Source organism: Astatotilapia calliptera, chromosome 17 (assembly GCF_964374335.1).
Source record: "Astatotilapia calliptera chromosome 17, fAstCal68.1, whole genome shotgun sequence".
In the NCBI taxonomy this organism is placed as follows: Eukaryota; Metazoa; Chordata; class Actinopteri; order Cichliformes; family Cichlidae; genus Astatotilapia; species Astatotilapia calliptera.
This window is the reverse complement of record NC_137438.1, coordinates 7643988-7658717: the sequence shown is the minus strand read 5'-3', so window position 1 is coordinate 7658717 and position 14730 is coordinate 7643988. Positions and strand designations below refer to the sequence as shown.

At 40.5% G+C, this 14730-nt stretch overlaps 1 protein-coding gene across 2 annotated transcripts; it reads right to left on the bottom strand.

The window, feature by feature from the left end:
* Window positions 1-8680: 8680 nt before the first annotated feature.
* Window positions 8681-13086, bottom strand: dmrt2b (doublesex and mab-3 related transcription factor 2b). Of its 2 annotated transcripts, none has more exons than XM_026147304.2 (3): window positions 11932-13086; window positions 10733-10835; window positions 8681-9919 (listed from the first exon to the last, which is right to left on the bottom strand). In XM_026147304.2, the coding sequence occupies exons 1-3, from the start codon at window positions 12310-12312 to the stop codon at window positions 9069-9071; spliced, it is 1335 nt and encodes a 444-aa protein (XP_026003089.2). In that variant the 5' UTR covers window positions 12313-13086; the 3' UTR covers window positions 8681-9068. The 2 variants fall into 2 exon arrangements, with proteins under 2 accessions (XP_026003089.2, XP_026003090.2); XM_026147305.2 differs by having other exon boundaries at window positions 11953-13086.
* Between the last annotated feature and the right edge of the window lie 1644 nt (window positions 13087-14730).

Genomic DNA, 14730 nt, shown 5'->3' with positions numbered 1-14730 from the left:
CATGACAGCAGTCATGCTCCCATATCCATGCAAGCATGCTCAACAACACTTTATCTGTGCTGTAGTTGTGGAAATCTAAAATTTCTCCTCCACAGATGCTGCTCTCCCTCACCCCTAACACACCACCACCTTGAAAAGTCTTGTTACTCTGAAACAGGAGGCAATTCCACTCAAGTGGATTGAGAGATGGCTGCATTTTCCTCAGGCGTCGAGGTTTTGGAGAGGCAGAGCTCCAGCAACAAACCACACACATCATGGTGAATCCCACTCATTTTGTTTCACAGCAGTGCTGGTTTGCTGCTGTGATTTAAGATTTTGTTGGAAAGACAGAAACCTGTCAGACAGGATTTTTTTTCCCCCAAGATTTCTTTTACTAGCTGTGTGCAGGTCATGAAATACGTGTAGCTCCAACTTGGGGGTCAGTTATGAACCTAAATCAGGCAAGGTGTTGTGGTTTAATCATTACTAATCTGAAGAGGTATGAATACATTTGGCCTTTACTTGAACCATTTTTTATTCCACTTTATTTCATCTTTTCTGTGGTCACAACAAAAATACCAGATTTAAAGTCTGAATAGTGCAAAATCAGTGCTAGTCCTCCAGTTTATAAAACAAACTTTTAAAAAAATATGAAGAAGCCAAGCAATGAACTGTGGTGACCACTGCTTAGACACCATTATGGCTGTTTTTGAAAATTTGGAAGTCTCCTCAGGAGATATTCTACAACTGTTTTCACAGGCTGTGTACTGCTAGTTATTTCTGTAGGTTGGTAGTCTTACAATCATCAGGACAAAACTCATCTGTACATCTACTATGAGATGAGGACTCTGAAGATTACACATTGGACCAACAAGACTGTGAATGACCATTAATAAACAGAGGTGGTGGCCTGTGACACCAGCTGTTAGCCACCTATGATGGACTTTTGGGATCTTTGCCTAAGCAGCTACTCAGATCTTAACCCATGTGACCTTACCAAATCACACAATGGCACAGTGAAGCAGTCTCTCACAAAGGATTCACACCTTCAATCTAAAGATCCACACTTTGATTTACACCTTGGCTCAGGTGACCTCTAAGCACTACCTCCAAGGTGATGCCTGTGTCTCCCAATCAGTGTTTTAGACCTGAAGAAGCCTCATAAGAGGCTTCATGAAGTCTAGTTGACTTTAACTCATGTGCTTAAGAGTACTCTTTATGATGTATGTGATGAGTGGCTGAAAATGTGTGTGTTAAATAAGTTTTGAAATGAAAAGTTTCTCTGACCTCTTTGCATTCCCAGCACATAAACTGCTGCATTTGGAATGAGCTGTAACTGCAGAAAGGTTTATTACTAGTTATACATCATGTTTGTTCTCAGGTTGTTGTTTTTTTCAGCGTGAAGCATCCCATTTTTCTTGTTTAAATATTTCATATTTAAGCTTTGAAGCCTAGATTTATGGGAGAGTTTCGTTCCTGAATTCTGAATGTATTCCACCTGTTTGCTTCTTGGAAGTTCTAAATACCCTGATGTCCATTTCAGAGAGTATCATTAAACTTGGATCAATGATTCATAACATCATGTTCGTTCAAAGTCAGCAGTCCACTGGACCCGAGAGAGATGCAAATTAGATTGCAATAGACATCAGCTGAGCTTAATCAATCCTCCATCAGCCCCCATTACCGTGTCATACACTGCTCAAAAAATTAAAAGAACTCTTTGAAACCACATCAGATCTCAGTGTGGGAGAAAAATTGTGCTGGATGCTTGTGTGCATGCCTGACAATATCAGGGAACCGGAGATTTTTTTATAAATGTACCATGACTGGCCAGGAGGGAGCGAGGGCAATAGTTCTGGGATCTGTCATGGTTGTATTTCTAAGGAGGATGCACCATCTGGATTCAGGGAAATGTTTCATTTCAAAACAAAAAAACATTTTCGAACCAGTTGCGAGGGAACTGAGCAGGGAGACAGACACAGTGGCATCTACTCCACCACCAGTCAAAATACTTGAAACTTGAAATAGACGCTTTGTTCCCCGTAAATGGTTTTAACACGTGTGCCGCTGACACTCGAGATGTTTAATAACATCTTTTTACTGACCCTATTTACACTGTAAACGCTATTAAAGTCAATTGCATGTCATCCTCTTTCCTCTCTGTGTTTTTAATACCTCAGACACTTGCATGGTCGAGGCGTCCATCTCTGAGCATAATCTGTTTTGACTAAAAGGGAAAGTAAAATGCTTTAAAACATGTTGCTGGTCTTGGCAGGTTGTCGTGGGTTATAGCGAGCCGCAGGGTTCCTGCTATCACGCCATCTTAACTTGACACTTTTCCTTGAACAGTTGCCACTCCCTCCCAGCGCTCTGCCTGTGCCAGCTGTTATTCTTAAAGGTCCGTGAACCTCACATCAAAACACAGGTTTATATGTCATTAAACCCCACTGTCCTTCCCTTATAGACCTCAGGGATAATCAATCACTTGTTAAAGGGTGCCAATATGTTAGCATAAGGAGGGGGTATAGATCAGGACATGAATAACATCAGGGTGGATTGGATTACCGGGAGTCAGAATGTGGTCAATGGAATTGTTTAAGTTTGGGTTTGCAGAATTTTCTATAGAATAAAACCCGAAGCAAGCTGGATAAACACAGCTTTAATGAAGGTGGGGCAGTTTGAGCTGTTTTTGCATTGATGTTATTGCTGCCACCCTTGGTCTATAAAGTTCCTGAACTTGCCTGGCATGCGCTGAGGTTGAGGTACAGACCTGCAAAGGTTAAGCTAAAGCTGAGTGGAGCTGCTAGAAGGTTTTGGGAAACCTGCATTACAATGTATTTATATGCTAAACATTCATATCTGATGAAAAAGATTACGGCACTCTTCCCCTTTCCCCCCTTCGCTCTGTTTGGGTTCACTTCTCCAAAAAGTACCTCATTCTCTGTACCTAGGGAAGGAAAGGGATGAGCAATGATAAGCAGGGAAAAGGCATATTAATGAGGAGGAAAGGGGTAAAAAGGATTAAGCAACATCGTTCAGTACCATCCAACTTAGCTCATATAAAACCCATCCTGGGCATGCTGCAATATTGTGGCTCAATAAATGATTCATTAAACAGCAGGAAGTTCTGGACAAATGATTAAAGTTGCATAATTTTCACTATAATTTTGATGCTATGCTTACACATGATTGCAAGCTTGTTGCAGGCTGTTGTTTCAGTTTTTCCTTCAGTGTTTTAACGCTCTTTGGAGGCTGAGACAGCTAGCGAGAGAGAGAATGAGAGTTGAGAGAAAGTGCGGTCTTGTGGTCTCCTTCGGTTTCTAATATTGCAGAGGTAGTTCTTCAGGAGCCAAGCTGCACCATGTGATGGTAACTGGATCGCCACACAGCTGCAGCCATGGGCACCCTCGGTCGTCCCCAAGGCCGCTGGAATAGCGACAGGGCCGCTATGCACACACACACACATATGCGAACACACAAATACTGTACACACACACACATCACTGGATGGAAAATCCCAAATACTACAGGATGGGGGTAAGTGGGGAGAGAACTCTACACTGCCTGTTTCAAAGATGTTTTTAAAGCTGTGAAATTTCTAGTCCAACCACAGCAGACTCGGTTACACACAGAGCTGTCTTTTAAGCTGAGAGCCTGTATGTTTGTTCTTCTGTTAAATGAAGGGTGGCGGTGGTCAGACGGGAACCCAACTATGTTCAATTAGGAATGTCTGTGTCACAGGGCAGACCAGACTCTTGTTTGCTATTAAAGCCTTGTTGTTTCTGTCTTCCGATGACAGAATTTATGGAGAATTTGCTACCTTAAAGTAGTATGAAAAGTTAAAAACAGACCACTTTCACCTGTGACTGAATTGTCTGATCCTTGCAAATAAATCTGCTGAAGCAGAACAAACGTAGCCTTGAGTATCACAATCACACAAAGCAATGATATTTGGTTTTTTTGGTAACACTTTATTGTATGGTCCACAAGCAAGGGTGCAATTCCCCATATATTAAATGGAATTCTAGTTTATTTGAAATCTAAATGCATTTACCTACAAATACCTAAATACTGGTACACTAGAATAGGTTTTTACAGGATACAAAGGAAGCAGTGTGCAATTTCATGAGAGTTTTGCAAAAATTAAACATTTCCCAATCTTACATCTAAAATACGAGGTATTCTTCAGGTCGGTGGATGTAATATGGAGTGGATTCATCTTAACACATTCACTCACACATCTATATAACATTCATTATATAGATGTGCATGATGGATTTTCTATTACTCCCTTGTCCTTTCATTTTACCAACATAAATGTGCTGTCACTTAACAACTTAAAAGAAAAATAAATATGAAAATTTGCTATGTGATCTTACAGTGATAGAGCCAACTTATATTTATTCTTTCACAGTCACTGTTCAAGCATATTTTTTAAAAGGGGTGTACAGGAGTGTCTCCTTTCCTGTAAGTTAGGCAAGGTTAGCCCACGCCATAATAAAAGTGCAGCATACTTACAATGTAAGATGGGGAAATATTGTTTGTTTTTCCTCAAAATTACCAAGAAATTATGCAGTATTTAAAATTATGTAGAGTATAATTGTGTCTCCTTTCCTCTAAATCACCCATTACTACTACAGAGTATTAATGAATTGCTTATGTTTTTACGTAACTATTTCTTCACTCCTGTAAAATACATGAAGTTATGCTATAATTAGAAATGCTCATGCACTACCTAAGCTTACTTATGAATTGCCAAAAATTACCTAAATATACTAACAGTATAAGCATTTTTTTGTTTCTTGTGAAAACCTGGCTTGTTACCCCCTTTTTTCTTGGGGGGAAGTAAAGTTGTCCTTCATTTAAAAGTAAGGACTGCGGTGCACAGAATCGGTGTGTGCAGACAGAGTTAGGCAGGCTGTCTGGTGATCTATTGATCTTGTCTTGTTTTTCTGTTTTTACCATCTATCCCTCATAAGGTATTTCATGTCATGTCTTGAACTGACACTTGCAGAGATCATATATCTTCTTACTATGAGCCAGACTTAAAAAAAATTTAAACTCTGTAGATCAAACAACAAAACACAAAGATCTCAGTTATCTTGGTTAAATTTAGAAAATCCTCTATGACTGATTCCTGGCATGGTTCTCTAACATCTAAAGAAATTACTCAAGCGGCCACTGTGATTGAAATGCAACACTAAGCTTTTTAGTCAAAGAGGTGAAGGCACACCTTTCTATCATTTGGGTTCAGTTGTGCTTTAGAAACAGTCAACCAGCAGACTGTTGTATTTTTAGTGGTCACTGTAAAGCATCAAAATCACTGTGAGCTGATTCATGCAGTATAGCACGGAAGATGCTTTCATTACTGTTCGGCATCTACAAATCATTGCAAGACTGTTGCACCTCTGTCTGTCACACATGCAGCACACACACACACACTTACACAGATACACACAAGTAAGCGACGAAACCCTACACCAGTATCTCTGAGTCAGGCTTGGCTACCAAACACCAGAGAGCATGCAGGGCTGTTGCAGGGCAGGGTAGGAGAGGAACAAATCCAAAGTGCAAGTTGGCAGACAGATCAAACGCACTGCCCTGAACCATGATACTCAATGTTGCATTCTACTTGTTAAAAATAAATGGAGGGAATGCAGATTGGAATGTAATGATAACATTAATCAGAACACTAAATATAGTGTCTTGGAGATATACAAACACATAAAACATACAGGAAATTTGAGTTTTTGTACTGAGAAAAAGGGCACTTTCTTCTCTGCCCAGAGCTGTGTGTTGTGTGCCCGACATGAAGGATTATAATATGTATAATACTACTTTTTAATACATTTTTTGTTTTTAATGAACAAGGTTTATGTTTGTAGAAAACTCAGAAGTAATAAAAAAAATAAAACTTGAGTGATAAAAAATTAAATATACCCAAAACACCAATCTTAGCTCTAAGCTCCTATTATATGTTGTAATAGTAGTAGTATTCAGGCTCTTGGCAAGATGTGGAATTCTGTCACCTTATTTGCTTTTGGATGGGTAAACATTCAGCTAGCAGTCAAACCGTTTTGTTTCAGTGAAATATGTTTGAAATTCAGTATTTATTATCCAAATATACTCAATTTTATACCCGAGTTTTCACACCTAGTCAAATGAATTTATTTTTTACAGGCCAAAAAGATCACTACTAAAGACCCTGTGAGTAGGAATTCTGTTTATTTCTTTTCAGACCGGAGGATGTTCACCAACCTGAAGAGTACTTTTCCCTGCCCTCACATCTTATTACGACACCATTAAATTCAGATTGTGTCTCTTTTAGAAGTGCCAGGGGTAATGACCTTGCTGGGCCAAGACATATGCTCTTAGCCCACTCTCGTTCTGTAATGAGGGGAGCTGGCAGGACGATCAAAGGCTTTCCACAGAGCCCTGATACTAAATGTTGCTGATGAGCTGTCCAAGGGGGGAGCTAACCGGTCATACCAAACAAGCAGAGAGTTCAGGCTGTGTCAGTCAGATCTGAAAGTGAGGCTGGAGTGTAGTTATTAAAAAAATAATAATAATAACAATCCCTTGATCGGAGGTGAACTTGATTGTTTTTTAATCCATGTAAAACTAGAGGTTGCTCTTTGTCACATCTACATCAGCTCTTGCTGGCTGATGCATTATAGTGTCTGCAACGTTTACTGTTCCTACTGCTGATAATGATGCAGTCTGTAAGATGAAAATATACATATCAGACTTACAGGAAATGCCACAGCAAATCTTTTCTACCTTGAACTGAGTGAAATTGATCTGGCTGAAATGGAAAGGAGACACAACGCAAGGCTGAACCGCAAGAGTGCAAGAGGTGGCCGACCAAAGGAGGAGGGCAGGAATTAAGGAGAGGGGTTGAGAAGACTCAAAAACGTGTTTTAACCTGTTGGAATGACTTTGTCAGCAAACTGGCCTAATACCAAATACCACCTCCCACCTCCCCAACACACACATTCTTTCTTCATTTTTCCTGGATGTGCCCAATCGTAATTCAAATTCAGATTTATCATACCACAGAGCAGTTTCTTTGCCTCTGACATCTCAATCTTTCTCATCAGACTTTTAATTTTCTGTTTTATTTTTATTTATCGATGCATCTTAATATGTGTTTTTGTATTTTATTGCCTTCTTTTAACTGATCTACTTTGTTAAACTTCCCTATAATTAAAGTTGGATTGGATTGCATTAAACTAATTTGGGTCCAGAGAATGCAGCAGCACTTGAATCTTATTTATAAATAATATTGAGGGAGGCTTAAGTTTTAACATGTATTTGTCCAGCAATATGATGTGTTCACCAGCATCAGTTTTCAGCCCATGAAGTGACCTCCATTGCAGAAATGTATTTTAAATGCAGTGAAACCTGTTCAGTCTTCTGCTTCTGGATGGATTTTTTTGGAGGTGCAATATCATATGAAAAGAGCACAGAGTATAATTAAAGCTAATCTGTTTTTCCACAGTCCTAACAAGATCTTTGGAGAGTGATTGACATTTCAGAGCACTCACTGCCTATTAAGCTGACACAAAGCTTGGCTACAGGGACGCTACAAAAACGAAAGGAAGCAGATAAATTAGCTTTTTTCCTCCAGGTGAGGAGAAGCTGATTTAGATCATTTGTGTTATTCTTTACAGAAGTCATTATCAGCTCTCAGTGACTGATGTGTATCTTTTGTGAAATTGACCATTTGTGTTCCCTGGAAAAGAACAGGTTTTAATTTTTGTTTAAAAAAAAATGACACAGATAGCGCGCAATAAAACAGGACGCCCCACCTTCTGCGACTGCATGCTCAAAATCTCATCTTCTTTTTTCCCCCTTTTTGTGCCAATCTCCCTTCCCTGTCTGTCTGTGAAAAGACACGGGGGAGAGAGGCACTCCGATATGCTGGTAGACTCTCGCAAACAAAGGCTCTGCGCTATCACCGCTGTGTTGACGCCACAAGGTCCCGAGTTGTCAAAAGTATCTGACCTCCATCTCTGCGAGATTACAGAGCAGAACAAAAAAAACTGGAGAAGAGAAAGAAGTAAAAACCGGATATAGATCAAATGCGTGTTCAAACAAACTCGGCTGGCGTCAGGCTCAGCATACAATAAAGAACAATGTCGCCTAGGCAACACTGGCAGCCTCCCAGTCAACCTTTTGGTGAGCATTTCCCATATCCCCTCAGTCTGCTGGTGTGATGAAATGATACTGTGTGAAATATTGAACCGCGTGCTGTGTGATCAATATTTATACAGTCATAATGTCAGAATGGCAACATGTATTTCATCTGAAGAACTACAAAGCTTATCAAATGCTGATAAATATTTAAAGCACATTGCATTTAGTCTTTTGTGAAAAAAAAGGAGTAGATAAATATTAAGCTGTTTATGAAAGTCTTTGTGCTTTAACTGTCTCCTTGACAAACAACCAGCTTCACCTGGTGCTCTATTTCTGAGCAGCAGCACCTTGTTTAGACCCTAAACAGCCCTGTGAGAGCACCAGAGAAATCAGCCAGGGACATCTGCACTGCAAGTTAAAAATCAGAGCATCGAGTAAGGAATGGGCACAAGTTCAACAAGCACTTGAGTTTTTCATTGGCTTTGTTTTATGTCTGTATTGTGTATTTCTTCTGAGGATAAAGACAATAAAGCGTGACTGATGAAAGACAGTCCAGACAGAGTGGTTCAGTAGATTTTTATGGCACTACTGACATGGGATGATAAAAAAAGAAAACACTTTTTCAAAGTATGCATGGTGCAAGATGTAATTAGCCCAGAATGGAAATACAAATATGGTATTGTAGCACATATACATATCTTTTAGCTTTACTTTTTTCAATAGATAAAATATAGTAAAATAACTTTTCATGGAAATAAAAAACACAAACACTGTGATTTTACTCTATAGAAATAGTTTTTAAAAAAATCTCTCACTTTTGGCACTTTACAGAATAGCGTTTCCAAACCTGTACCATAAAATCAATTTTTGTAATTATATTCAGACAGTTCAGGTTGGGTTGTGCATAATAAAGTATGCACTATACTCTGCTTGCAGAACGCTCTGGTCTGTCAGGCCCTCAGCAAAGCCTCTACAGAAAAAGGTAATGGCCTCACAGCCGGAGTCCTGATTGAGCCGCCGTGAGGGCTCTTAACAGAGTCGGCATGAGGAGCTGCCTGGGCGGCAGGAGTGTCTGAGCTCCAGCTCTTAGCTGTCAAAGGTCTGGGATCAAAAGTCCTGCTGGGTGCGCTGATGTCTGGCTGACCCAGGACACTCTGATCTGATGCAGAAATAGCAAGTGTGACTGTTGAAGAGCCATTTGAGTCCATTATTTCTGCTCGTTTTGGAGGGGATTTGACAGGAATAGCACATGACATGGCCTTGCCATCATTTCGGAGTCTTTGTATGGATGTCGAAGGAATGACCTCTGCTTGTTTTGTCTTCTCGCTGTCTTTCCATCCATTCTGCACCTCCTTCTCCTGCCTGCTTTGCTGGGAGCTCTGACATAACAAGAAGTCATTATAGTCATTTCCTGTGGAGTACCTGCTCTTCAGGGGAAAAAACTGATAAAGCTGGAAGTCACACTCATAAAAGGGCTTGTATCTGCACAGGGGCACATAGCTAGATTGCCCTTCAGTTGTGGGATCCTTGCTGGGTGGGCAGCAGTGGAGACCAGGGGAGATGGGCAAGGGGGGAGGGTGAAGCATAGGAAGGAGGGCCGAGGGGGGGAAAAGGTCGTTCTGCAGCTCCCTCTGTCTCAGTTCATGCTCCAGCATCACATTTTCCAGCTCTTTGTCTGCAAACGCTCGTCTCTTCCTCATCCGGGCGCTGATGGAGGGGCACATAAAGTGTGTTTGGTCACGTTGCGTCTGCTTCGACCAGCAAGGGGTGTCGTCCTCTGGAGGCACAGCAGGTTTGATCCCTGAACGTGGGAGCAAAGCCACATATTGCCATTACACATTTGTTTATGCAGTCAATTTATGGATAATGATATTGTTCCGACCAATTAATTGCTGTGTTTATGTCTGAGCACTTTGTTGTTTATTATTTTAATAATGCAGTTGGTTAGCCGCGTCACTGTTGCTTTACTGAGAGCGCAGGGAAGACAGAGAGGGCTATAAAGAAGACAAAGCCTCCAGCAAGTCTTGACTGCAAGCCAGCAGGTAATAATGCACACAGTGTATTACAATAATGGCCTGTTGTTATGAAATAGTGACGTCTCGATGATGGGGGGTTTGTTTGGATAAATGAAGTGTGTCTAGCCAAACTAAGAAGGAATACCCGTGGCACACTGACTACAAAAGGACCTGCAAATGCTAATGCAATTACACGTTTCTACACAGGGGCTGCAAATGTCACTGAGAAGGTCACTGTCACCATTTGGGGACAAATATACATTTATTTGGGGGAAAAAGCTGTTTCCCACAATGCCAGTTAGAGTTAAAATTGAGTTTCTACTGGTTAAAGCTGGAGGAAACCTACAGGGAAACTACGTCTGCACAATTTTATTTCTCTTCCAGCTTTGACAGGACGTTCAAAAGCTTTACCATGTCAGCACAGAGCAGGTGAATGATGATATGCTCCATGGAAAGCTTAATTTATGATGTTGCATGAACCTAAATATCATTAAATCAAAAGCAGAAGTTGTCTACACGTAAAGATTCATTCATGTACAGAACATGAAAAGCTGGGAATAAAGCAAGACGCGATAAAGGAGACGCTAATTAAACTTCACCCTGCAGGATGCTCTTGGCCACGATGCTCGACTCGGCCGCTCTGGTGTAACACTGATATGCCGTTCTGCGCAGTGGAGCTGCACACCTGACCCCCTTCTTGCCCTGAGAGAAACATATGAACGGGAATAAGACATTTGGACACAATTATCTTACAGTCAGACGTTCACAAGGTAATTAAAGGAAAATAGTACATGATGTAAGAGGCAAGGAGAATCTCTGGGATTAAAACTAAAGACAGAGAGAATTTGCCCTTTTAACTCCAGCATTACTGCTATTACTAGGATTGCTAACTATGTGGAATTGGTATGCTATTTTGCGCAAAGAAGCACTCAAGTACCCAGTTGTATCTATAGCTGCTATTTATAAAATCCATTATTATACCATATGTATATAATTAGTTTAAACTGATTTTTTTAAGGAGGATTTAGAATTTTGTCTGCAGTAATAAAATCAACATAATTTTCCCTATAAATGCCAAATTAGCAAAGTAAGGCACTCATTATTCTATGGGATTTTATTATTATTATCATTATATTACCTCATTTGCTTCTTTTCATTTCTGCACTTTTCTTTTTATTTGTGATATAACCCACTGAGCTGGTTTCTTATATTTCTTTTCTGTCATCCTAATGAGCACTTGACGCTCTCTCTTTAAAGCTCAAACCACTCATTCAAATTAGAAACAAAACAGGGCTTAAATGTTTCAAATTTGAGCATATAAATGCTGTTACATGAAAACAATGTAAGCATTTAAAATATAAAAGATATAGTTCTGCACGTTCATCGAGATTTTAAAAAGTTGTCCCTTGCTCGATATATAATTATTGTATCGAGTGAAAAAGTAAGCAGTAGTGCTATCTCTACAACACAGACTGTGAACTGTTTTTTTCTAAACGACTTAATAAAATGTATTATATGCCCCTTGTGTTTCTATAGAAACAGATACAGGGACGCTTATCCAAAGGTGATATTAAAACGTGTTGTCACCCTCACTGCCTCAGACTCATCCTCAGCTTTTCTAGTCCAGACGATCAGAACCAATTTTTGGGGAGCTTTCCTACTGATTTTGCCCTTTCATCAACCATACACTGTGCGTACTTGCTCCATAATAATCATCTACAGGATGCCATGGATACGTTTTTGTTTGTTTGTTTTATTTGTTTTTGGTTGCCCCCCCTATCTTTCTTCTTTCACTGACCTGCCCCTGTGCTCGTCTCACCTCCGCAGCCTGCTGCCGTCTGAGAGCGACCTGCGCCGCCATGACGCGCTGGCGCTCCACCACCAGCAGGCAGCAGGCACAGCGGCAGTCCCTCCAGCGGCAAAAGCGTTTGTGGCCTTTCAGACAAGAAACGACGCCGTGGTTTCGACAGCGGGCGCATTTTGGACTGCGAGTCATCTTGCGCGGCTTCATCTGGGGCTGCTGCTGCTGCTGTCCCTCCGGGAACAGAACCACTTTATTTTCTCCTCTATCCCTGGGACATCCGTCAGGCCTTGTCACATCAAAAACTTCTTCAGATTTTAGTTCCTCAAGTTTTACTGTGGTCTCCGGCTGCAGGCCTCCTCCCAGCTGAGCGGACATCTATGACTAATACTGAGGGAGTTCCGCTGCGAATCTGCTTTCCTGGTGCTTGACTGAGTTAACCTTTACGCAAATGGTTAAACAGGATTCTCGAGGCACAATACAATGCAGCTCAGTTTCAACAGGATGGTGTTTAAATAGAAATCTTCCAATATATATGTAACAATTCAATCAGGATAATTACACGTAAACAGAAACAGAACAGCTCCTTCCTAAACGAGCAAACAAAAAAGAGAGAGAGAGAAAAAACGAGGCCCCTGGTTTGGAGTGGCTGTGCGCAAAGCTTTACAGAAAACTCATTCCTACAGCACCAAGGCATGTGCCGAGGTGTCCTGCACCAACCCTACTGCTACTGCCGCATGACACTGTTTTCGGGGTGGAAACTTTACAGCCTACCGCCAGACGTTTGAAATGTTAAGCCTTTGCTCAGCTGCTCTCTGACGCCGTTTCCAAGAAGAAGCAGAGAGGAGACCGGGCCACAATGCCGAGCTCCTGGCGCGGGACTCATCCGCAAAGATTTCGGGGAAGCCCAATCTACAGCAAAAGCGTTTCCCTCTCCCTATAAACGCCTATACCTGCCCTGCCCTGCCCACCTTCCAAGCTGTTCTCATCTTTCAGGAGAGATTTTGGCAACTTGCCTGATCATCTTGAGCATCTTGCCGCTCGGCGCAAGATCTCAGTTTATGTCCGGAAAATATGTTTTTTAGCATAAATGTCCGACGCCTTTCATTAGTAAATTCTAACATATAGATGGGTTAGGTGGTGGATTTAATATAAAATATACAATAAGGTCACGTGCAGTTAGTGGTGCATGTGGAAGCTGTTATGTTTCACCAGACTTCTACAATATGGGCTAATTGCGCACGCGCCTCCGGGAGAGTAGGCTGAGAGAGTGAAACAAGAAGAATGACATTTTCATATTACCAAGGAGTCATCTTCATATTCACATTTATTCATAAAAATAATTCAATGATTTAATGGTTCTCTTGATGTTAGGCTCATTTACCATTTCTGACTCTAAATCAGAATAATCTAAAATTAAAAAAAATTTAATGCAAAAATATTCCCTCTCAGTAAGGGTTGAGTAAATGTGTAGATAAGTGTTTTAACATTGGTTTAACGAGGGGAAATTAATCTCATTGTCATATTTTTGAGAATTAATATGGTTTCGTATATTTTATTATGATGTCAACATCAGTAAATGCTGTTGCATTTGCCAATGAGTTGTCACGAATAGTGCATGATTTAAATGAAAGCTGGAGAGCCTCCTTCCTCTGATTTAGCGCTCAGTTTGAAAAGAGCTCCTTGTCTGCATGGGTACCACACACTCTGCTAAAATGCTATGAAAAGCCTGCTCCCTACTGGAGGCGCTCTGCAATTACACCCGGGGCAATTTTGGAATTTCTTGGTCATTTGACATCTTTGTTGTCTCTGCATCAGCTGACAATGACAATTTTTAAATTCTCTTAAAAATCTCTCTCTCTCTCAGATAGATAGATAGATAGATAGATAGATAGATAGATAGATAGATAGATAGATAGATAGATAGATAGATAGATAGATATTCAAAAATTCAAAATATAAGTAGATTTTTTTTCCATGCCATGTCTTAGTCTCAGCGTTTCAGATGGGAAAGGGCCAGTCATCTTTGGTCTTGATTCTAGATTTAGACAAAGCCAGATGTGCTCAGTCAGGAGATTGTAGTTGTGAGCTCATAAAGGGCCAAAAGATCAGATGATAAAGCTACTGGTAAGAGCCACCTGAGCCCAACATAGGAAAATCAAATATTTAATAACAAAAATGTAGGACTGCAGCAGACATTGTGATGATCTAACATTTTGTCGTGTCAATAAGCAGCAATCTGGAGCTCAGCCACAGTGGACAAATGTGTTACAGTAAGTCATAAACATATTTTTCAGTCCATCAGCACCTTTTAAAAGACATGTTGTTCCCAAAATAGTGAAATATTTGACAATAATTGACATTTGACTATGCACAATACATCAATAAGCAATAAATCACTTTACATTTATTAAAAAACAAAAATATAAGATGTACATAAGTCACAACTTTTACCATGACACTCAAAATTGAGCTCAGGTGCATCCTGTTTCCAACGATCACTTGACACATGTTTTTACAATTTGACTGAAATCCACCTGTGATAAAATCAGTGTATTGGAGATGGTTTGGAAAGCCACACAGCTGTCTATATAAGTACCATAGCTGACAGTGCATGTCAGAGCCCAAACCAAGCCATAAAATCCAAGGAATGGGCCGCAGATTTCCAAGCTAGCATTGTATCAAGGCACAGATCTGGGGAAAGGCGCAGAAAAATATATGCAGTATTGTAAAGTTCCCAACAAATACAGTGACTGACCTCCATCATCTGTAAAAATGTTAGGAATCATTTGGACT